This window comes from Saccopteryx bilineata, chromosome 5 (assembly GCF_036850765.1).
Source record: "Saccopteryx bilineata isolate mSacBil1 chromosome 5, mSacBil1_pri_phased_curated, whole genome shotgun sequence".
NCBI classification, from domain to species: domain Eukaryota; kingdom Metazoa; phylum Chordata; class Mammalia; order Chiroptera; family Emballonuridae; genus Saccopteryx; species Saccopteryx bilineata.
The window spans coordinates 71,582,210-71,604,891 of NC_089494.1; the positions used below are offsets into that span (position 1 = coordinate 71,582,210).

General features: G+C 34.4%; 1 protein-coding gene across 5 annotated transcripts in view; it reads left to right on the plus strand.

Annotated features, from left to right (window-relative positions):
* LOC136337573 (sodium channel protein type 3 subunit alpha) overlaps positions 1-22,682 on the plus strand; it is a 149,728-nt gene that overhangs the window by 33,715 nt on the left and 93,331 nt on the right. For 3 of the 5 annotated variants that reach the window (XM_066278940.1, XM_066278946.1, XM_066278942.1), the window contains exons 3-11: positions 1,954-2,267; positions 6,940-7,057; positions 9,106-9,196; positions 13,176-13,304; positions 13,961-14,052; positions 14,869-15,141; positions 15,347-15,410; positions 20,193-20,334; positions 22,339-22,545. In XM_066278940.1, coding sequence (XP_066135037.1) covers positions 2,004-2,267; positions 6,940-7,057; positions 9,106-9,196; positions 13,176-13,304; positions 13,961-14,052; positions 14,869-15,141; positions 15,347-15,410; positions 20,193-20,334; positions 22,339-22,545 — 1,380 coding nt within the window. In that variant the 5' untranslated portion in view covers positions 1,954-2,003. Of the gene's footprint in view, positions 1-1,953; positions 2,268-6,939; positions 7,058-9,105; positions 9,197-13,175; positions 13,305-13,780; positions 13,873-13,960; positions 14,053-14,868; positions 15,142-15,346; positions 15,411-20,192; positions 20,335-22,338; positions 22,546-22,682 lie in introns of all 5 variants that reach the window. The other 2 variants (XM_066278941.1, XM_066278943.1) reach the window with 1 other exon arrangement.

A 22,682-nucleotide genomic window follows, 5' to 3' on the forward strand; every position in this document is an offset into this window, starting at 1 on the left:
GGGTATTTAAGGCTTGCAGTTAAGGGCGAGCTCCTTCCACACTCGAGTATAAAAGCTGTGACTATTGCACACAGCTTAGAGCTGGATTGATTATGTGACAATCAAAACTGACAGAAAATAGCTGAAAACATCAACTCTACCTTTTGCTTTGAATTTAGAAGTAGAAGACACAAAATAAATATTTTATTTATTTATTTCTTTTTAGTAAAACAGAATAACTTTCTCAAACATTCTGATTTACATTCACATATCATTCAATAGAGCACCAAAAAGAAAAAAAAAAGCCTCCTTTCTTACCTCAGGTCAGAAGGTCTTTTTCAGAACTTGTAAAAAAGATGGCACAATTTTTTGACAAGTTTAATATTTTATAACTTATTTAGACTATACCTTCATAGTATTGGAAAATATAATGGTCATATTATAAATACAAATTCAATAAAAAAGAAAAAAAACCCCGGCTATTAAAATTCTTTTTGTCATTAGACCAGACCAGGGAACCGGTAACCCAGATATAATTTCAGAAAACATATAAACCTATATAATTTTTTTTATGTTACAATAGGATCTAGAGTGTCTCATTATCTATAAGCTCAATATTTCTCTGCAACAAACTACCAAGAATTAGAAAGCCTTTTAGGGACAAACTGCTATGGATACTAGACTAAGTGTCAGGGCAGGGTGGGTGGTTGAGGAGAGGGAAAATGTCAAGATGACTTGGAAGATTACTTTGATGTCACGGTTTTATATTTTTCTACCAAAAAACTAATGCACTCATTGTATTTTGTTATTGTTTCTATTTTCTGTATTAAATTTTAAAATGTGGTACTTTTGGCACAATGCAAAATAAAATAACTGTTAGCTTATGTTTCAAAACTTATTTAGCACATGTCTGCCTCCCCTCGATTCCTCTCCCAGCCAGGTGGTAGGCATGTATGAGTGCCCCCATGTAAGCAGCACTTTCCAGCTCTTTCCTGGAGCTCTGTGGTCGGTTGTGCTTCCAGCAAATAAAGACCTTATTTAAAGGAGAGTGACTTGAATTGTGAAAATGCTTGGAACTGCAATAGAAATAATGGCTGGATGCACTGAGAATGATTAGATTATGATAGTAGACACTAAAATATTGCTTCCTAGTTTCAGAAACTACTCTAGACAGTTAATGTAAATTAGTTCATGTATTCCTGTGAGGTCAGTTCTCTTATCCTATTTTATAGATGAAAGCTGAAGCACTGAGGGGATTCCATGTAGCTTATGAGAGACAGAGCCAGAGTTTAGACTCGAGGGTGTCTAGCTCCATAGTCCAGGCTTTTAACCACTATACCAAATGAAAGATTTGGGAAGAATCTGAAAATTGTCTTGGAACAGTTCAAGAGCAGTAGATTAGAAAAGGCAGTAAATGTAGTATTCTGCATTGTCACAGAATAGCCCATAGATCTGAAACAAAAAGCTGAAAAGAAAAAGAGTTGTGACTTCCCTGTCCCTGCTAATGGTCAGCCCTTGCCTAGAGAACCAGTGCTCAATGATGCTGATGCCCAGAGCACTGGTGGGGCCACACAAAATGTCTTTCCCGTCCTGAGATGTTATGAGTCAGTCTGTAATATTGTCTTGTCATCAATATTTCTTTCTTTGAAGAGTAAGAGGTGATAAAGGAGGGAACAGAAAAATATGAGTCTTTGAATATTTTGACGAGCATTCCTGGCATTACTCTTTTTACCAAAAGTATGATATATTTTAGCTCAAAGGCCTTAGAACAGAGTTTTGATAGACACATAAAGTTGGCCTTATTGAAAATTAGATCGAATAATGATGTTCTCAAATTAAAATTTGTACTGTAGCACTGAAAGCCTAATACTTTTTAAAAATTCCTAGAAGAAACATTAAATAACATCTTGGCTAATTTTCTCAGTCCCTCTCATTCATTTACTTTCCTAACTCTCATCCATTTTTTTTTTGTAGGCAATTCTTATGCAAGAGGCTAAACGTAATTAAATGTACAGGATGAAAAGATGGCACAGGCACTGCTGGTACCCCCGGGACCCGAAAGCTTCCGCCTTCTTACTAGAGAATCTCTTGCTGCTATCGAAAAACGGGCTGCAGAAGAGAAAGCCAAGAACCCCAAACGAGAACAAGACAATGATGATGAGAACAAACCAAAGCCAAATAGTGACTTGGAAGCTGGAAAAAACCTTCCGTTTATTTATGGAGACATTCCTCCAGAGATGGTGTCAGAGCCGCTGGAGGATTTGGACCCGTACTATATCAGTAAGAGAGTGAGTGCCTGTTTTATACTTTTGAAAGTTCAGCTATACGTCCAAAGTTAATTAAACACTTAACATTAATATACTTTTCTCAGACTCATATACATACTGCATCACAATTTTCTACTATTAAATATTTATTCTATAATAAGTAGAAGCATTTATAAGAAATGAAAGCAAGATTTGGCTACAGTGAAGAGATATGTAGAAATAAACCATTTCTGCAATTTCACAGAAATTGAGATAAAATTAAAATTGACATCAACAAGGCAAAATATCTGTTATTGCTGACATATTTAAACACATGATATACAACAGAATAATGCCAGGCAAAAAAAGAGCTATAAGCGGATAATCTTATTTTTTAGTTATTTGGCTTGGGGTTTCTGGTTCTCAAATAAACCACATGATTTTGTCAGAATTAGCTAGTTTCTTGAAAAAATTTATTTTGTCTATTGATTTGAGAGACAGAGGAAAGGAGAGAGAGAGTGCTTTTCTACTCATCCATACATTTGTTGGTTGATTTTATCTGTGCCCTGACCGGGGATAGAACCCATAATCTTGGCATATCAGGACAATGCTCTAACCAACTGAGTACCCATCCAGGGCCCTAGCTAATTTTTATTAAGTTAAATCAGCTGTGCAGTATTTAATAGCCACATTTTATATTTTGTTTTCACAAATACAAAAACAGGTCTGTGTAGAAATAAAGATAAATTGATATTACCATGACTTGATGGGTTACAAATTAAAGAAGATATCAAACATCTTTATTAGTTGAAGTCAGCCTTTTTAAAAGAATGGCTAATGAAATCACACTCTTTAAGCAGTATTTAACTTTAGCCTGACCTGTGGTGGTGCAGTGGATAAAGCGTTGACCTGGAAATGCTGAGGTCGCCGGTTCGAAACCCTGGGCTTGCCTGGTCAAGGCACATATGGGAGTTGATGCTTCCAGCTTCTCTCTCTCTCTCCTCTCTAAAATGAATAAATAATAAAAAAAAAAATTAAAAAAAAAACTTTATAAGATAAATGATGGGTAAAGGAACTGACAATTGACATTTCGATAGGGCACTATGCCTATTTCTCTAAAGAAGTGCTTTTCAAACTTGCATGTACATACTTACCACCTGAGGATTTTGATAAAATACAAATTCTGATTTCATGGGTCTGCATGGGGCCAGAGAGCCTGCATTTCTAACAAGCCTAGGAGTGGGACTCATGCTGCTAGAACATATGCCACACTTTGAGCAAGTTTGAAAATGTTTTATTTAAAGCCATAACACAAAATTAAATAGTTAAGGTTTCTTTATTTTTCCTTTCAGCTAGTTTCATAAAAGGTGACATTTAATATATATTCATATATTTCTAAAATTAGTTTATTCCAATAGTTTTTTTATAGTATCGATAAAGAAAAATTTGAAATCTAGTACCCATGATGATGACAATGAAACATCCCCCAAGAAACCAGAAGACAATTCTCCTCTAAAAATATATATATTTACAAAGATATCTTCAAGAGACAGGGGTCTCACTTACTTTTGACATGATTAAATATATTTATTAGTTACAAAAAAGTAGTGTCTTTAAGAAAGGGAATTGGTAAGATTAATGGGGAAAAAAGAGAATAATAGAGATTAACATTAGCATTTTTCAAGGAAGATATATTTAGCAGTATTCTTCAGAGCATCTTCCTACCAAAACGAAGGCCACTTCTTTGTAAAAGGGGCTACTACCTAAGGGAGATGCCAAACATTCTGAATCATTTGAGTAAATTGGTATTTTTAGACTCCAACCTCAGCAAAGAGTTATAATTTGTCTACCCATAATCTGCTTAAAGTCGTAAAGCATTATGTAACTGTTTGTTGCCATTAAAAGTCCATTTACATACCGTACCTAATTTAATCAGATGAGCTACAGCACAATGTATTTTAATGGCATTTAAGTTGACCAGGAAATAACTTAAGAATAGTGACAGTGATAATAATAATAGCTAACATTTGTGCACATAGTTTGTCAGGCACTGTTTGAGTAGAACTCAAACATAACTAATTTGATATTCAAAGAGCCTGTGGGGCAGATCCTAAGTTAGCATCATTTTACAGATAAAAAGAGAAGTCCAGAGAGGTTAAATAACTTGCCCAAGATCACATGGCATAAGTGGTGAATTCAGGATTTGAATCCACAGTTAAGCTCCAGACCCCATACTCTTCACCACTAAGCAAAACTATATGTGGTGTTTATTAACATAATAAAAGAATATGTTAAAAAAATTGTTGTATACACTTTTGAATTCTCTGATTGATGTGGTTTTCCCTGCTCAGATATGTAAAGTTTATTCTTGTCCCAAGAAGTAAACAGTTTAGTAAAGCTATATAAAATGTGTGTTTATCTGGAAAAAAGAAGCAAGGGCCGTTCTGCAGTGGACAGGGACCAGTTTAATATACTTTCAGCTATAACGTTCATCACCTTAGTAGCAATTCATCACCTTTATTTTTTAGGTCACTTTATTACTTGAAGACCAGAGTTTGGTATAGGATATTATTCTTTTATTCTTAACTTCTCAGATTTCAAGGGGTGTTTTTGTGTGTTAGATGTTGCTTCGCAGAAAGAAACTGGCATTTTGTTCATAGACCAGCTCCGTTCCAGAGCTGGCTGTCAGTGAAGATGCCCTTGGCATGTCATGCTGAATCCCATTAGTACCACCCAGGCTAATCTCGCAGGAGTAGCATATGATTCCACGCTGAAATTGCTGAAATGGTGTATCTATGTTGACTTTGCTTTTGGATATTTTTTCAAAATAAAACCTTCTCCTATTGTTACAAGTGAAAATTGCTTTTTCAGGGAAACTGTTAAAAAAAAACCCACACAAGCAGATGGACCTTGAATTATGGTGAACTTTACATGTGACTGCTGTCATTGACTGCCTAAGTGGATCTAGGTTATTTAACTATCATATTAGATGATCTAATCCTATGAAGTCAAGAAAATCCTTTAATGCATCTGTGCTTCCAGGGAAGTCTTCCCAATGTCCACTGTCCCTGCTGGATAATCTCAGTACGAGTAAAGAACTGTTTACTTCTTCTCTTCATAGACTTGTTCAACTTTATAGAATGCATTTATGAAAAAAAGAAAAAAGTTGGTTAGGTAATGGTTGGCTCCATGGTCTTAAATACAAAAGGGCACTGTACAAAGAAATTGTTTTCTCTGCCCTTTATACTCACAATGTAAATGTTTCTGACTACCTACTCAAACAGCACATGTTGTCAGTGAACATGAATGTATACATATAGCCCTTAGTTAAAGTGTAAAAACATATTATTAAGTAAATGAATATATAGAATAGATGTCTTAAAGGTAAATTACATCTTAAAAGTAAAGCCACATTTAATTAAAATAAGTATTTGCAAATAACACTATTAATACTGTGAAAAATGTGGAGGAAAAGAAGATTATAGACTTCATATGCTCAGTGGTTTATAACAACTTCTAACCTAGTCCTTAGTGAATGAACCCCAACTGTAAATTGCTGCTTGACTATAATTAAAAGCAACATGTCCTCATGTGCAGATTAATATTCTAAGACTTAACTGGTAAAGAAAACAATTAAGGAGTGATCCAAATGCAGTGTGATTTATTTGGAAAGACATAATGGAAGAGTTGATTTTGAAAGCTGAGAATATTCCCAGAGAGTAGGGAATTTCAACCCTGGCTGGATAGTAGAATCATTTGAGAACATTTTAAAACATAACCATGTCTGTGCCCATCCTTCAGAATGTTGGCAATTTTATAATCACCCCAGGGATTGTAATTTGCAGACACAACTAAGAACCTTTGATATCATAGTGGAGCATTGTAGGTGGGGATCTTATTTTCAAGTCTGTTACAGACCTACAATGGGAGGGAGTTTGCATAGGAGAGCTTTTAGCCTCCTCCTTCCTCTGGGACTCTGACATTCTTTAAAGTCAGAGGGAGAAGTTCAGGTTGTGATGGTATTGACAAAGGGGTTGAATTGGCTGGAGCACAGACAGATGCCTTGGTGGAAAAAATAAAAGATGATCCCAAATAAATGTGGTAGGTAATCATTGGGTAGCACAGCTTAAATGCTAAATTGATTATTATAGGTTTCAGATGATAGGATTTTAGCTACAGAACGCCCTTCAAAATGATGGATTTCAGACTAATTTTCAATGTAGCAGTCCCTTCTCAGTTTTACCAGCAGATCTATGGACACAACAAAACAGGTACTGAACATTTTAAAGTAGTACAACTACCATAGGGAAAATAGAGATGTAACTAAAATATTTATAAAAGATTATTTTAATAACAATATGTAGAGAATAAATTGAAAAGTTACCAAAACTGTAGATAGATGGTAAGCTTTAAATAGAATTGGAGTCTGTAAAGTTACCTTATAACTTGGTAAAAATTTTGTGTAAGATATTAATTTGTATTATGAAGTTGGAACTTTAGAGACAAATTAGCTAATGGTAAGTCATATTTTTGTTTGTGGCTGTATGTTATTTTAGGGGATAAACATCCACCATTTTTATGATTATTGTATACCAACTGGTTTAAGCAAACAAATTTGAACAATAAATCAGGTAAAATGTTCTTCATGTGTGTAAGCTCTTCAAATAAGCCACATGTCTAGTCTATTAATTTTTTCTCATATTTTCTTTTTCAGACTTTTATAGTATTGAATAAAGGGAAGGCGATTTTCCGATTCAGTGCCACCTCTGCCTTGTATATTTTAACTCCGCTAAACCCTGTTAGAAAAATTGCTATTAAGATTTTGGTACATTCATATCCTTTTCATGTGAATTGTCTAAATGTTGTTTCTAGTGGTTGATATTTTACAAAATGTCATTATTTCTTTTAAAATATATATATATTTCTTTGTAATGGTAACATTGTTTAATCCATTGTTCTCATTGATTTTCTGCTACTTGTAAAAAATTATAAATGACTATCCTATTTATATAATATTATATTAAAAAATGACTGTTGTGTTATAGAATGCTTCTAGAAGTAAAATTACAACTGATAGTAAATGTGTAAATGAAATACATTGCATAGTAGGAGCAAAAGCAAAGCTCCTTTACACTTTTATTAACCTCAATTAGACTATATATAACCATTGCTAAAGAAACAGTTTATTGCCCTGGCCGCTTGGCTCAGTGGTAGAGTGTTGGCCCAGTGTGTGGAAGTCTTGGGTTTGATTTCCGGTCAAGGTACACAGGAGAAGCGCCCATCTGCTTCTCCACCCCTCCCCCTCTCCTTCCTCTCTCTTTCTCTTCCCCTCCTGCAGCTGAGGCTCCATTGAAGCATAGTTGGCCTAGGCGCTGAGAATGGCTCCAGGGCCTCCATCTCAGGTGCTAGATAATGGCTCTGGTTGCAACAGAGCAATGTGCCAGATGGGCAGAGCATCGCCCCCTAGTAGACATGCCGGGTGGATCCCAGTCAGGCACATGTGAGAGGCAGGATTCTTTCTCTCTGCCTCCTTGCTTCTCACTTCAGAAAAATACAAATATATATATATATATATATATACACACACACACACACACACACACACACACACACACATATATATATACACACACATATATATATATATATGCAATCTATTGTATCATAATCTATATTACTAAATGTTCAAATATTTTTGCCTTAATTGGCTCTGTACCTTCAGCACCTGGGTCTTGCTGTCCCTTTTTTCCCTTCTTTTCTCCCTTTCTCCCTCCCTCTCTCCTTCCATTCCTATATTCCCTCCCTTCCTCCCTCCCTTCCTCCTTCCATTCCTTCCTTCCCCCTTTTCTTCTTTCCTTTCTCCCTTCCTTCCTTCCTTCCTTCGTTCCTTCCTTCCTTTTCTTCCTTCTTTCTTTCCTTCCTTTAGAAACTATTTATTAAAATACTATGTGCCTACTATCTGATAGATAATATATATTAAAATAATGGAATTTAAAACTAGTTACAGTGATAGTCAAAAAGGGTATGTGAAATGACAGAATAGGTGTGACTTTCAAGCAAATTTTCAAATAATGATAAAATAGAAATACTATGCTCTTCTGAGGCAGTTTTCAAGAAGGCATTTCATCTAGGCAGATTCAAAATAGGCTCATATAAAAATAAAAAGAGAGACAAAAGATTGATTACCCTAGAGGTAGGGAAATGGAACTGATAACTTTTGAAGTACATTTAAATTCACTCATTCTATGGTTTAACACTGGAAAGTATATATATTAAAAATAAAAGATTCTTCTCAAAATAATCATAAGCTTCCTTAGAGTGAAGTCTGGATTGATATCCTAAGAGAAATTATTACACTAGTTCTCAGGAAAATAATATTTGGGGTTGTTTAGTCACTGTAAGTCTACTAGAGCATCTATCTCATTATAGTAGAATTCTAAATCAATGTAATTCTTGTCTATACCAAGCTATCTATTCTTAGGTTTTTTACATTGTGGTCATTAACATTTTCTTAGTTAGTGGATATCTTAAATTATATCTGAACTACAACTTTTACACTTGTTCCATACTGTAAACTCACTAAAGAATGGTAATTTCCCCATGCAATGCAATTTCACACAACTAATTGGAATGGAAAATTCCCATTTGCTTCAGTTAGAGATCTCTTTCTATTTAATTCAGTTTCGTGAGGAAATGATGGAAAATGTAAAAAGAGTGGAATAATAATATATGACTGGTTTTGAAATTTATTATATTTTCTATTGTTTTAAAACAAATAATATTAATTTTACAGGTAGTTTGTGTTTGTGATCTTTGTGTGTGTTGTATCATTTGTAAATGACCATGATAATGTACTAGCATTTATTCCTTAACTAATCTACTTTATTCAGCATGCTTATCATGTGCACTATTTTGACCAACTGTGTATTCATGACTTTGAGTAACCCTCCAGACTGGACAAAGAATGTAGAGTAAGTAGGAATGACTTCTTGCAAGAGGAATACACACTCAAATTCTCTAAAAGTTCCTCACGGTTTTAGTCTGACTTATGGTTTCCACTTTCTGAAGTCAAACTAAACACTTCTAAGAAAAAATTATTTTTGTAATATGAAAGAAGATAAGAAAAGTTATTAGGCGACTTCTGTGAAGTATTTTTTTCTAGCGAATTCAAGATAGTATTTGTTTAAAAAAGGTTATAAATAGTATACAATAACATAATTTCTGCATTAGATCAACATAATTACTTAATTTATGTCACATATAAGGTTATTCATGATAAAGAAACTTATTTTTTAGTGAAACAAAGATGTTTAGGTTATATAAGCTATTGATATATAGTGTAATACAATAATTAGGTATTTAGTTTAATAAAAAATTATCATTTTATTCTTACAGTTTATAAAGTAAATTCCAATGAGTATGAGTTATTTTGATAAATACTGCCACTTTTATTTCTAACTATTTTTATAGATTTCTATGAAGATTTATTGTACCATCCTTAGCCATAATTTGCCAGTGATTTAACATGTTAAAGATATTTTTAGGCCCTGGCCAGTTGGCTCAGTGGTAGGGCGTCGGCCTGGCGTGCGGGAGTCCTGGGTTGGATTCCCAGCCAGGGCACACAGGAGAGGCGCCCATCTGCTTCTCCACCCCTCCCCCTCTCCTTCCTCTCTGTCTCTCTCTTCCCCTCCCGCAGCCGAGGCTCCATTGGAGCAAAAGATGGCCGGGGCACTGGGGATGGCTCCTTGGCCTCTGCCCCAGGCGCTAGAGTGGCTCTGGTCATGACAGAGCGACGCCCAGGATGGGCAGAGCATGGCCCCCTGGTGGGCGTGCCGGGTGGATCCCAGTCGGGCGCATGCCGGAGTCTGTCTGACTACCTCCCCGTTTCCAGCTTTAGAAAAAAAAAAAATACACACACACAAAAAAGATATTTTTATACTAGCCTGGAAATGCTTCCTAGAAAATATGTTAGTAGAAAATCCAGTTTTTGTATTGAAGCAAGTCATTTAACAAAATTTTCAGTTACAACTTATGATTTACCGGTTAACAAATGAACATATCTATATAAAACTATTCTGTATGTACTTTTCCCAACAGAAATTATTGCAACATTTAAATATGTATACATCTCATTTTTTAGACCGTTATTAAAAGAAAGATAAAAAAGACACATGACTATTATGACTTGAACATGCAGGTCTCTTTTTTAAAGTCATTGTAGAGTTGACTATATCCATTATGAAAATAGTCTTAGCCTTACAATTGTTTTTTACTTACATCTTTCATTGGGAAAGTTATCACATGTTTTCTGATCAATTATCTCTAGCAGAAAAACAAGCAAAATATTAGCAGTTAGAGCAAAACAAGCAAACAAACACCCCACGAATCACACAGTGCAATGGAAAGAGAAGCCAACTCAGTTCTGACATGAAATAGAAGTCATGATAGTAGAAACAGTCCCTGTACAAAGAGGGGCATACACAGATATGGCCTGAGGACCATATTGCATAGTACAGTAATGCATTTCTATAGACACCATAATTACAATGAAAAAATAACCTGGACAGAATCATCTGGAAGATTAGGAGCCTAGTGGACACAGAGCCAAGAAAGGACAAAGTTTCCTTGATTCTCACTTACATGTTCAGTCTAGCTTGCTGATAGAGACTTCTGAACACCCGTTCTCTGCAATCTGTCTCAGATATTAAACTCTAGGGCTCTCCTTCCTTCAATAGCTATCAACACCATATACTCTAAATATCTAAACAAAATTTCTTACTTTTCCAAAAAAAAAAAAAAAAGATTAGAAGTAGGGACTTTAATCTTATTCCTAACAACTGAAGATTACTTAGAATTGTGTAAATATAGACCTTAAGGCACTAACCATTAATATAATAAATAGAACATACATGTAAACTATCTCTGATGGCCTTTTATAAGGCCTGCTATTTCTCCAAATAGAAATGTCTTGATGATTATGTACAATACACAAGGACTCAAACTAAAACACAAGTATATGTAAGCTTGACATTGCAAATTATATCTCTTCCTAATAAAGTCAGCTACTTCATAATAAGTAAAGACAGCCATTGAACATTAAACATATTCTTTTCGAAAACAACTAAATTGGTTAAAAATGAAGGAGAAATGTTCTTATGAAAATTAGATGTGAAGATTTCTGCACACATTTTTCTCTGATTGTTTTGTTCCTCATAGGAGAATATTTTCTATAGAAAACAGTACAAAAATAACACTCCTAATGTTTTTCATACACAAAATTCCAGCAGGCTGGAAAATAAAATGTTTTTCAATAAGAGTAAATTAAATCTTTGTGGGTTGGATAAAATGATCTGAAGAATAAACTTAAATTACACTTTTCAAAAGAACACAGTGTTGAAAAACAATTACTTCAACTGTTTGGGGAAAAACAAAAATAACTTATATTGTCAACAGTCAGAAAAAAAGGGCTAGAAATGTACTATATCAAACAGAAAATGGAAAAGTCTTTCACCATTTTGGAGGTTGAAATTTGAACCTGAGCATGTTTAAGTGATCTGGCCTTAGTGCATAGAGATAGTAGCTGGTACAAGGTTAGGTTCAAGAATTTTTTCTATGAAATTTGGGAATTGTGTACACACACACTTAAATACTAATAACTTGGAAAGTTTCTTGCAATAATATATCTATATATAAATATATGCATAAAGAGAGAGAAGAAGCAGTTTTATACCTCAATGCCTGACTGATAAGTCTATTTCTTAGATTGGACATGAAAATTATCTCTACAAATAATTCTAATCATTAAGAAATTTGAGTAAAATATTTTATTATAAGTAAACAACACTAAGAAATGTTACCTTTATAGATGTCCTGTCCAATGAGGGAGACACCAGCTATATAAGGCTATTGAAACTTGAAATTTAGCTAGTGTTAATGATTGAAATGATAATATTTTAGATATATTGGTTAAATAAAACAATATAAAAATTAAGTTTACTTGTTCCTTATTTCTTATTTGGTTACTAGAAATTTGAAAACTAGCCTGACCAGGCAGTGGTACAGTGGATAGAGTGTTGGACTGGGACACAGAGGTCCCAAGTTCAAAACCCCAAGGTCATAAAGCGTCGACCTGGAACACTGAGGTCGCCGGTTCGAAACCTTGGGCTTGCCTGGTCAAGGCACATATGGGAGTTGATGCTTCCTGCTCCTCCCCCTTCTCTCTCTCTCTGTCTCTCTCTCTCTCTAAAAAAAAAATCAATAAACAAAACCCCAAGGTCCCCAGCTTCAGTGTGGGCTCATTCAGCTTGAACACGGGCTCAAGAACTTGAGAGTGGTATCGCTGGCTTGAGGGTGGGATCATAGACATGACCCCATGGTAGCTGGCTTGAGCCCAAAAGTCGCTGGCTTGAAGCTCAAGGTCACTGGCTTGAGCCCAAGGTTGCTGGCTTAAGCAAGGGGTCACTCACTCTGCTGTAGCCTCCCGGTCAATGCACATATGAGAAAGCAATCGATGAACAACTAAGGTGCCACAATGAAAAATTGATGCTTCTCATCTCTCTCCCTTACTGTCTGTCTGTCCCTATCTGTCCCTCTCTCTGACTTTCTCTCTTTTTCTGTCAAAAAAAAAAGAAAGAAATTTGTTTTAGAAAATCAAGTTTGATCATTGATAAAACACATGAAGCTATTATTCTAAAACCTAAGTGGTAAACATGATCATATTCATATTTTTAGAGAAGATATTATTTCTTCAGTTTAACTTTTTACTCAGGCATGTAAGATTAATTAAATTGGTAGATTTTTATTTATTTGGGGGTTTTTTGGTAAATGGTAATAGAAATAAAATTTTAGTGAATTGAAAAACCACAGAAAGATAAGATTTGCTATATTTGAAAACATCTATGTTAACAGTACAAACAGAATGCTTAATTTTTATTCGGATGCTTTTCCTAGGTACACATTCACTGGAATCTATACCTTTGAGTCACTTATAAAAATCTTGGCAAGAGGATTTTGCTTAGAAGATTTTACGTTCCTTCGTGATCCATGGAACTGGTTGGATTTCAGTGTCATTGTGATGGCGTGAGTATTTCTGAAAAATTGTTAAGCTCAAAGGAATGAAAATAGTTGCAGTATAAATCAGGTTGCTGTGGCTTATTTTAAATGTAGAGTATGCTTACAGGCCAAATTAATATGCTTTATATATTTTTAAAATACATATTAGAATACATATTGCAAGGTATATTTCTGATAAATAAAAAAAATGTAATATAGTCTTCCACTTCATCAAAATGAAGTTATTTGCTGGCTATAATTAAATACTACCAACTGTACTTTGAATAGCTTTGCAAACAAATTTGTTCACATTAGTGAAAATCGCCTTGAAATAAAGCAACAAAATTTTTTCCTTAGAAGAAGCTTTTAGCAGATGGCACCGTGAGTTCTAGAGCAATTCCATTTGTTAAACTCAATGGGCTTTATATATTAAACCCAGCTTTCATTCTTTATTTAGTATAAATTTTGCCAAAACTATCAGTAACTCTGATTTAATTCTACAGGTATGTAACAGAATTTGTAAGCCTAGGCAATGTTTCAGCTCTTCGAACTTTCAGAGTCTTGAGAGCTCTGAAAACTATTTCTGTAATTCCAGGTAAGAAGAAACTGATGTAAGGTGGTAGGCCCCTTATATCTCCAACTTTTCTTGTGTGTTGTGTTTGTGTGTGAACTCCCTATTGCAGATATGTGACAGAGTTTGTGGACCTGGGCAATGTCTCAGCGTTGAGAACATTCAGAGTTCTCCGAGCACTGAAAACAATTTCAGTCATTCCAGGTGAGAGTGGGTTAAACCCTGAGGCTGACTGAACATACTGTAATAATACTGAAGTTGAAATCATACTTATAACTTTAGCTGTATTGCTCATTATTCTTGTTTGTCACCTTCAAGAATGCTAAATGATTTTTCAATGTAGTTCAGTTCCTAAAATTTTAGGAATTGCATACTTATCAAGTCAGCCTTTGAGTTTAACCGAGATTGCATGAGAAGTCTATAAGAAAATACGAGTTTTGCTCTCTTCCTATTTTTTTTTTTTTTTGCATTTATGATGTAAAGTTTTCTTCTTTACATCATTAAAACTACTTTGCTGCCCTGGCTTTACTAACTAATTTGTATTGTACCAGTCATTGCAGTTCTGTTTCGGAAATAGAATGTTTTAAGAGAAATGATTATTAAACAGCATGCACATGGCTGTTTTTATCATTTCAAAATTATTTTCTTCTCAAAATCACTGATACATGGAAGGTAGTATAAAGAAAGAGTTGGAAGGACATAGCCTCTTTAAACACAAAATCTAGAATAAAAAATAATTGTAACTTTTTCTCTTCATGTTCATGGCCGCATGTAAAACCACACAGGCACAAAACTTCCTGCCTAGCTATTTACACTTTCATTTTTAACCTTCAGAAATAACACTATTCATAAATAAAACCTGCTCTTCATCCATTTCTCAAACCATCTGGCTGTCCACAAAGCTTTGATGTCTAAACAGCCAAATAAATGTTTGTGGGGAAAGAGAATGTATATGACTGTTAAGAGGACATTGTGGGTATGGCATGCTTTCTCAGCTGATCTATTGTTCTCTCTCTTCAGGTTTAAAGACTATTGTGGGGGCCCTGATCCAGTCTGTAAAGAAGCTTTCTGACGTCATGATCTTGACTGTGTTCTGTCTCAGTGTGTTTGCTCTAATTGGTCTGCAGCTGTTCATGGGCAACCTGCGGAATAAATGCTTGCAATGGCCCCCAAGCGATTCTGCTTTTGAAAGCAACACCACTTCCTTCTTTAACGGCACAATGGGTTCAAACGGGACATTTGTTAATATAACAATAAGCACATTTAACTGGAAGGATTACATTGACGATGACAGTAAGAAATATTGCTACACTGTTAACCTTAGGTGTTGCTGAATGAGTTTCCAACTATAAATAGTTGAGACTGTGGGTGTGAAATCATATTTGTAAATACACTTTATTGGTGTCCAGTTTGGAAATAACTGAGACAGTCAAATGCCTATTATTCCTAATGTCAATAGAATTTACATGAAATAAAAGTATATTCTTTATACTAACAGGTCACTTTTATGTTTTGGATGGACAAAAAGACCCTTTACTCTGTGGAAATGGCTCAGATGCAGGGTAAGAAACAAGTCTTTTTTTTTTTTAAGATATTGAACACTTTGGAAAAAAGCAGATAAGAAAAAATATTTAAGTGTAGCATTATATGTATATGTATATGTATATAATAAAGAGTGATGCTACTTACCTAGGAAGTACCTTCTCTGTCTTACTGGATTGCTGTCAGTTCTAAACTCATAGGCATTATAACCTTCCATTTGGGTAAATGCCTTTTCTGCAAAGTTTCATGGTTAAGATGTACTTGAAGCATAGAAGTACATAGTCTATCTTTTCTATAAATGCTTTAGAGTAATTTAAGAAATACAGAAAATGGAAACACAAGATAGGCAGCTTGATGTGGATATGTGTTAATGGGATAAGTTTTCATGTAGTTGAAAAAGGTCCAGTTTTCATGGTGCAAGCCCAGTTGGGAAACTACTTTGAGAGACTTAATATTCTTGAAATAGCATGAAATCTTGTGTGCAAAGATGTTTGTCAAGGGCATGTTCAAGACTGAGTCTGCATACTTAACAGTTCTTTTTGGTCACATTCTACAATAACATATGCTGCAATATCTTAGTCATTCTGTTAGTCTCTCATACTTAACATATTTTTCCAGGAATATTGTAAATTAATTTTAAGTCAGGGTAGACGGAGAATTTTTTAGAAGCCAAAGAGGAGGAATAGTGTGTGCTAGATCATAGAACTTATAGAACATATTTTGAGTCATCCTAAAAAATTAAAAACTGGTTTAGCCATAAAGGTCTTTGTATGTTGTTGAAGATATGTTACAGTCTTAGAGCTGGAGCTTAGGAAAGATTATTTTTTCCTGATGCTTTCCTCAACCTTTGTTGGTAGAGAGTAGTAAATAAGAACATAACTTCTAGAGTTCATAAATATCTGGACTCAAACCCAAACTCCGCCATTTACACACTCTTTTATCTTGAAAAAGTGTCCTAAGCTCTCTGTATCTGAGATTACCTATTTCTAAAATGGGGAGAGTAATATCACCTGTCTCTTATGGTTGTTATGGTGACTAATTACTTATACACAGAAGGCACTTGGGCTAACACCTGGTCCATCATAAGCATTTATTGCATGTTACCAGTTATTTTTATTGTTATAGTTAATGTAAAAGACTAAATAAAATTTTGAGTAAGGTTGATTAATGCATACTTTATTCCTATTAAATGATAATAATCACTTGTTTTTATGAAGTACCTACTAAGAGTTAGCTAATTTATATGGTAAAATTGATAGCTGCTTTGATGTTAAAAATCAAATAAAATTTTTAAAATAAAACTAGTTTTCAGTAAAAAAAAAAATCAAATAAAATTTTAAACATATATACCCAAATTCAAGACTTCCTAAAAGGCAAGAGTAATTAGAAATAATAAACATATAGATCAATGGAACAAAAGCAAAACCAAAAGAAAATAGACTCATACAAATGTAATCAGCTAATTTGATAAAGAAGAAAATGCTACTCAATGGAGACAAAGTTTTTTCAAGAAATGATGCTGGAACAATTGCAGAGGCATATGCAAAGAAATGAACCTACATACAGCTGTTACACCTTACACAAAAATTAACTCAAAATCAACCACAGACTTAAATGTAAAATACAAAACTATAAAACTTCTTCAAAAATACACAGAATAAAATTTATATGACTTTAGATTTGATGTTGAGTTTTTAAAAGTAATGCAATCCATGAAAAAAAAATTTTGACTTTCTTAAAATTTAAAATTGCTGATCATCAAAGACACTGTAAAGGAAATAAGAGGAAAACATTCACTGGGAGAAAATAGTTGCAAAACACAGATCTAATAAAAGACTTGTGTCCAAAGTATACAAAGCACTAAAAACTTAACAACATGAAAACAAATAACTCAATTTAAAAGTAAGCAAAAAATTTGAACAGACACATTACAAAAGAATATATACAGATGGCTCATATGAATATAGAAAATGCACACAACCATATGTCATTAGAGGATTGAATATTAAAACACCAATGAGTTACTCTACCTATTAACTCCTGAAGAAAATGCAATACAACAGGAATTTTCATTTATTGCTGGTGGGAATGCAAAATAGTACAATCATTTTGGAAGACAATTTGGCAGTTTCTTACAAAATAAACACAGTCTTATATAATCCAGCAATTGCCTTTCCCCTATTAGATATTTAGCCAATTAATTTGAAAAATTATGTCCACACAAAAACCTGCTTGTGAATATTTATAGTAACTGTATTTAAAATCACAAGAAATTGGAAGCAATCAAGATGTCTTTTAGTACATGAATGGATAAACAGACTGTTGTGTACTCATACAATGAAATATTATTCAGTGATAAAAAGAAATAAGCTATCAAACTACAAACAACAGTGATGAAACAAATTCATATTAATATATAATAAAGTAAGCCATTCTGGAAAGGCAATATTCCATATGATTTCAATTACATGACGTTCTGAAAACAAACAATAAAGATGGTAAACATCAATGTTTTTCAGGGGCTCAGGGAAGGCAGTTGGGTTATGCACAAGGAATCTTTTAAAAGTAGAAAAAAGAGACTATTCTATATGATTCTAGAATAGTGAACATTAAACATTTGTCAAAACTCATGGAATTTTACAGCTCAAAGAATGAACAGTGTATGCAAATTTCTAAAATATCATTTGTGGAGTTGGGGGACCCTAGGTTAAAATACAGGAGGGGAAAAATTATCTAAATATGTTTCAACCATATAAAATAACCTCACTGAAGGAGGTGAGGAATTAGGTGTTAATCTAAAAGCTTGAAATAAGTAGATACTATAAGACTAAAGGCAAAAAGAACTATACTCCAGTTGATAAAGTTGTTTCTCATGATAGTATAAATTAACAATCCTGAAATAATTATGCATACAGATTAAGTATATAGATAGTAGATGATAGAAGCCAGGCTTCTTACTTTTAGAGTTAAAGATAAGCAAAAGAAGTTACAATGGTCCTGTGATAATAAAACAAAGTTGGAGAAGAGCATGACCTCATAGTTAGGCTAATTAAGCACAGATGCTTACATGTAGAAATATATAGATGCTATTAGAAACCAAAATCTGGGGCTAAGTGTGTGTGTTGTAAAGATGGTGTCACTGTTTCTAGGGTCACTGACAGAGAAAGGAGGTGTAGGTGTATACACGTGCAAATGCACACTTATTTCTTGGTTTCTAATACTGTCTTCCAACAAAGGAATGAGGACTCCTTGAAAAATTGGCTGATTCTAGCACTGGGGAAGGGAATATAAAAGATGTTCACGGAGCATCTTGTAGTTGTTAAAAGTAATAAACTGCTGAAAAACAAAAACAAGAAAACTCACACATAGCCATAGAGTTATGTCAAAGAGATACAGGAATCAACTGAAAGTTCCCAATGGCCAAAAACTGGAACAATTTTAATAAAATAAAATGTAATTGGATTATAACAAAGTAGGAAATGAATATCCATGAGTTTATACTTACATAAATAAATGCACTAATAGATAAGTAAGCAATAATAAACAAATCTCTCATGTAGAAGAATTTCAACTAAGTTATCTACGTACTGTTCTCTTAAAAAGGTTGATCATGACGCACTACTTTGTATGTGAGAGCTGCACCTAATGATTTTATTCAAAAGAGTGATTACAGAAAAGATTAAATTTATGATGAAGAAACCCGACAGAACACGTGACTGCTAGTCACATGATGAAAATTAGCATCAACAGTGATAAGTCATATTGATAGTTTATACTCTTCTTGTGATGCCGTGATAATGATACTTTACCTCTCTTGTCTTCCTCCCCCAAACCCATAACCTAATTTAATCACACACACACACACACACAACAGACAAAACTCAAAGAACATTCTTCAAAACACCTTCAAAACTGTCAAGGTCATCAAACACTAGGAAAGTCTGAGAAACTGTCACAGCCAAGAAGAGTATAAACAGATATAATTACTAGATGTAATATGGTATCCAAGATGGGATCTTGGAAACATAAAAAAGGTGTTAGGGAAAAAACTAAAGAAATCTTAATAAAGTAAAGAGACTGGTTAATAATCATGTATCAGTATTGATGGAAATATATTATGTTAATAATATGGGCCTGACCCGTGGTGGCGCAGTGGATAAAGCGTCAACCTGGAATGCTGAGGTCGCCAGTTCAAAACCCTGCACTTGCCTGGTCAAGGCACATATGGGAGTTGATGCTTCCTGCTCCTCCTCCTTTCTCTCTTTCTTACTCTCTCTCTTCTCTCTAAGATGAATAAATAAATTTTTTTAAAAAGATGTTACTAATATGTAAAACTGGGCATGGGATGTATAGAAAGTCTCATACTCTCTTTTCAAATTGTTGTAAAACATAAATTTTAACTTAGAAAAATTTACAAAGTGGTTGGTGAAGAATCTCATTACGTGTTTCCCTACCCTTTGGCTCTTTTATGGCTTCTCATTTTTAATTGTTGATTCCTGCCACTTTGAAAAGAGCAGAGTATTAATGGCATCAGAAAAAAATGTATATGGCGGCTGCCTTTCTGCCATTCTAAATGTTCATAAATCTAACTCCTTTTACCTAAATTTTCTATTGGTTTCCTTAATAAATTTCATCTGATAAGAGTTTTACTGTGAGCAATTATATGAAGTGTTTTGGAAATGAAGGGCAAGAAAATTAATCAAAGACAGCAACTTTGGGTTTTGGTAATTCCTATAAATTAACATTGATTAAAATAACAATAATTGCTATACTGACCTTAACTCCATTTCTCTCTCTTACAGCCAGTGTCCAGAAGGATACATCTGTGTGAAGGCTGGTCGAAATCCCAATTACGGCTACACCAGCTTTGACACCTTTAGCTGGGCTTTCTTGTCTTTATTTAGACTCATGACTCAAGACTACTGGGAAAACCTTTACCAGCTGGTAAGTGATATAGTCCATCTGGGTTGCCATTACAAAATACCACACCCACGTAGCTTATAATACAGGGGTACCTTGACAAAGAAGTTTAATTAGTTGCATGGCCAAGTTTGTGACTCAATCTTCTTTATCGAATCAAATTTCCCGATTTAAATGAATGGGAATGCAATTAATCCACTCTGCCCCCCACAAACCACATGAATTTTTTGTTTTATATGCGTTTAAATAAGCAAATATACTTTATAAATAACACACACACACACACACACACACACATATATATATATACACACACACACATAATAAGAGAGAATGTAAAGAAATAAACTGGTTTATGAAGTGTATTTACCTTCAAGGTCAGGCGAAGATGCTGGCGGAGGGGGAGGAGACTGGCGGAGGAGGGTTTCATTTCATGCACTATCTCTTAACATAACTTACTCTCTACACACTTAACATTACATTAAATTGCAAAATTTAACTTACACACTACGTATGATATGTAACTTTATTGCTAAACTTAATTACTATTTTTTTTACTTTGCTAAATCATCATTGTATGGCTTCCTTCTCCTTCTCTGCTTTTTTCAAAACTTTTTGGTGCAAAAACCCCTTCTCCAGCAATATTAGCATAACAGTGGCCCTTCCCAAGCAGAAAGGTAATTAGCAATTTTACAGACAGCTGCCCAGCACCATTTTAAACAATAAAAGTGAGCAAACTCAGAAAATACAAATTTTACAAACTCATTTGCCCAACAATCATCATTTTCTTCACTGACTTTTGGCTTTTTCGCCACACTTTCATCGCTTTCACCTAGAGGCTGTTTCAACAAAAAACTTTGCATGGGAGTTTACTTCTTCCTCCCTTTCCAGAACGTTGGGCAGGTTATCTAGTGGAGGGCGGCGGAAGCACATGATTCAAATATCCGCTCGTGACTTAAAGCAAAAAACCCCACAAGTGACTGCCTATCTCTCAAATTGCTTGTGATTTAAAGGGCTTGTGTGTTCAGGTACCACTGTAACAGAAATTTATTGCTTACAGTTACATAATCTAGAAAGTGCAAAATCAAGACACTGACATGTTCACATTTTGGCCAGAGCCCTCTTTCTGGTTCATAACTGATACCTTCCTGCAGTGTCATCACCTGGCGAAAGGGGCTAGGGAACTCTCTGGAGGCTCTTTTGATAAGATATTAGTCTCATTCATGTGGGCTCCACCTTCATGATCTAAGCAACTCCTCAAAGCCTCAACTTCTGAAACCATCATATTGGGCATTAGGATTTCAACATATGAATTTTGGGGAGACAGAGCAATCATGCTTGTGATTGACTTTCATGAACCTATGTGAAGTAACAAATATGGATACCAGCTTTTAACTTTAAAATACAGAGGAGAGTCCTGTTTAAAGCAAGTGTGTCTAAGATCCCAATTGTTTATTCAGTCAATACATATATATTGAGAGCTTTCTATGTGAAAGACCTTCTGCTAGGGTTTATGGAGGATGCAAAGAATGTTTACAACTTTGAGTTTATAATCTAGTTGTAGATAGAAAAAGAGCATGTGAAAAGAATTTTAAAATTAATTATAAAATATTTTAAATTAGACCTGTGATTTGTTGGGACAAGAAGAGAAGGGAGGAAAGATGCTAGTTCTGGGTGGTGTGAAGAGTAGGCTGCTGTGGAAGTGGAACTACATTGAGAGGAATTGAAATCAGTGTTCTCACCTGCAATATGGCTCTGCATTTTGAACTCTTAAGAATTTTAGTGAGGCTCAAATATGTATCCAATACTGTATGTACTAATTTGAAATGCATATGTTCATATCAAATGACACTACAGTCAAACCTCATTTTGTATGTGTGCATTTAGTGTATGCATTTTAACACCATAAAATCTTGGTCAAAATACATTGGATGCTAAAAAGCATTCATCTTCTAACTAATTATGATAGTCAGATCTTTATAGACATTGCATAAAATACTCATGAAATGATCCCTGTCTTCTCCCTAGACATTACGTGCTGCTGGAAAAACATACATGATATTTTTTGTTCTGGTGATTTTCTTGGGCTCTTTTTATTTGGTGAATTTGATCCTGGCTGTGGTGGCCATGGCCTATGAGGAACAGAACCAGGCTACCTTGGAAGAGGCAGAACAGAAAGAAACTGAATTTCAGCAGATGCTTGAACAACTTAAAAAGCAACAGGAAGAAGCTCAGGTACTGAGTGATAATAAGCAAAGCTTTATTATCATTATTATTACTATTACAACTATTACTATTATTATTAAAGTTTTAAATAGGGCTATTTCTGTCCAGCTGGAACTGGAGTTTCATTTGGTGTACAGGCATTCTCA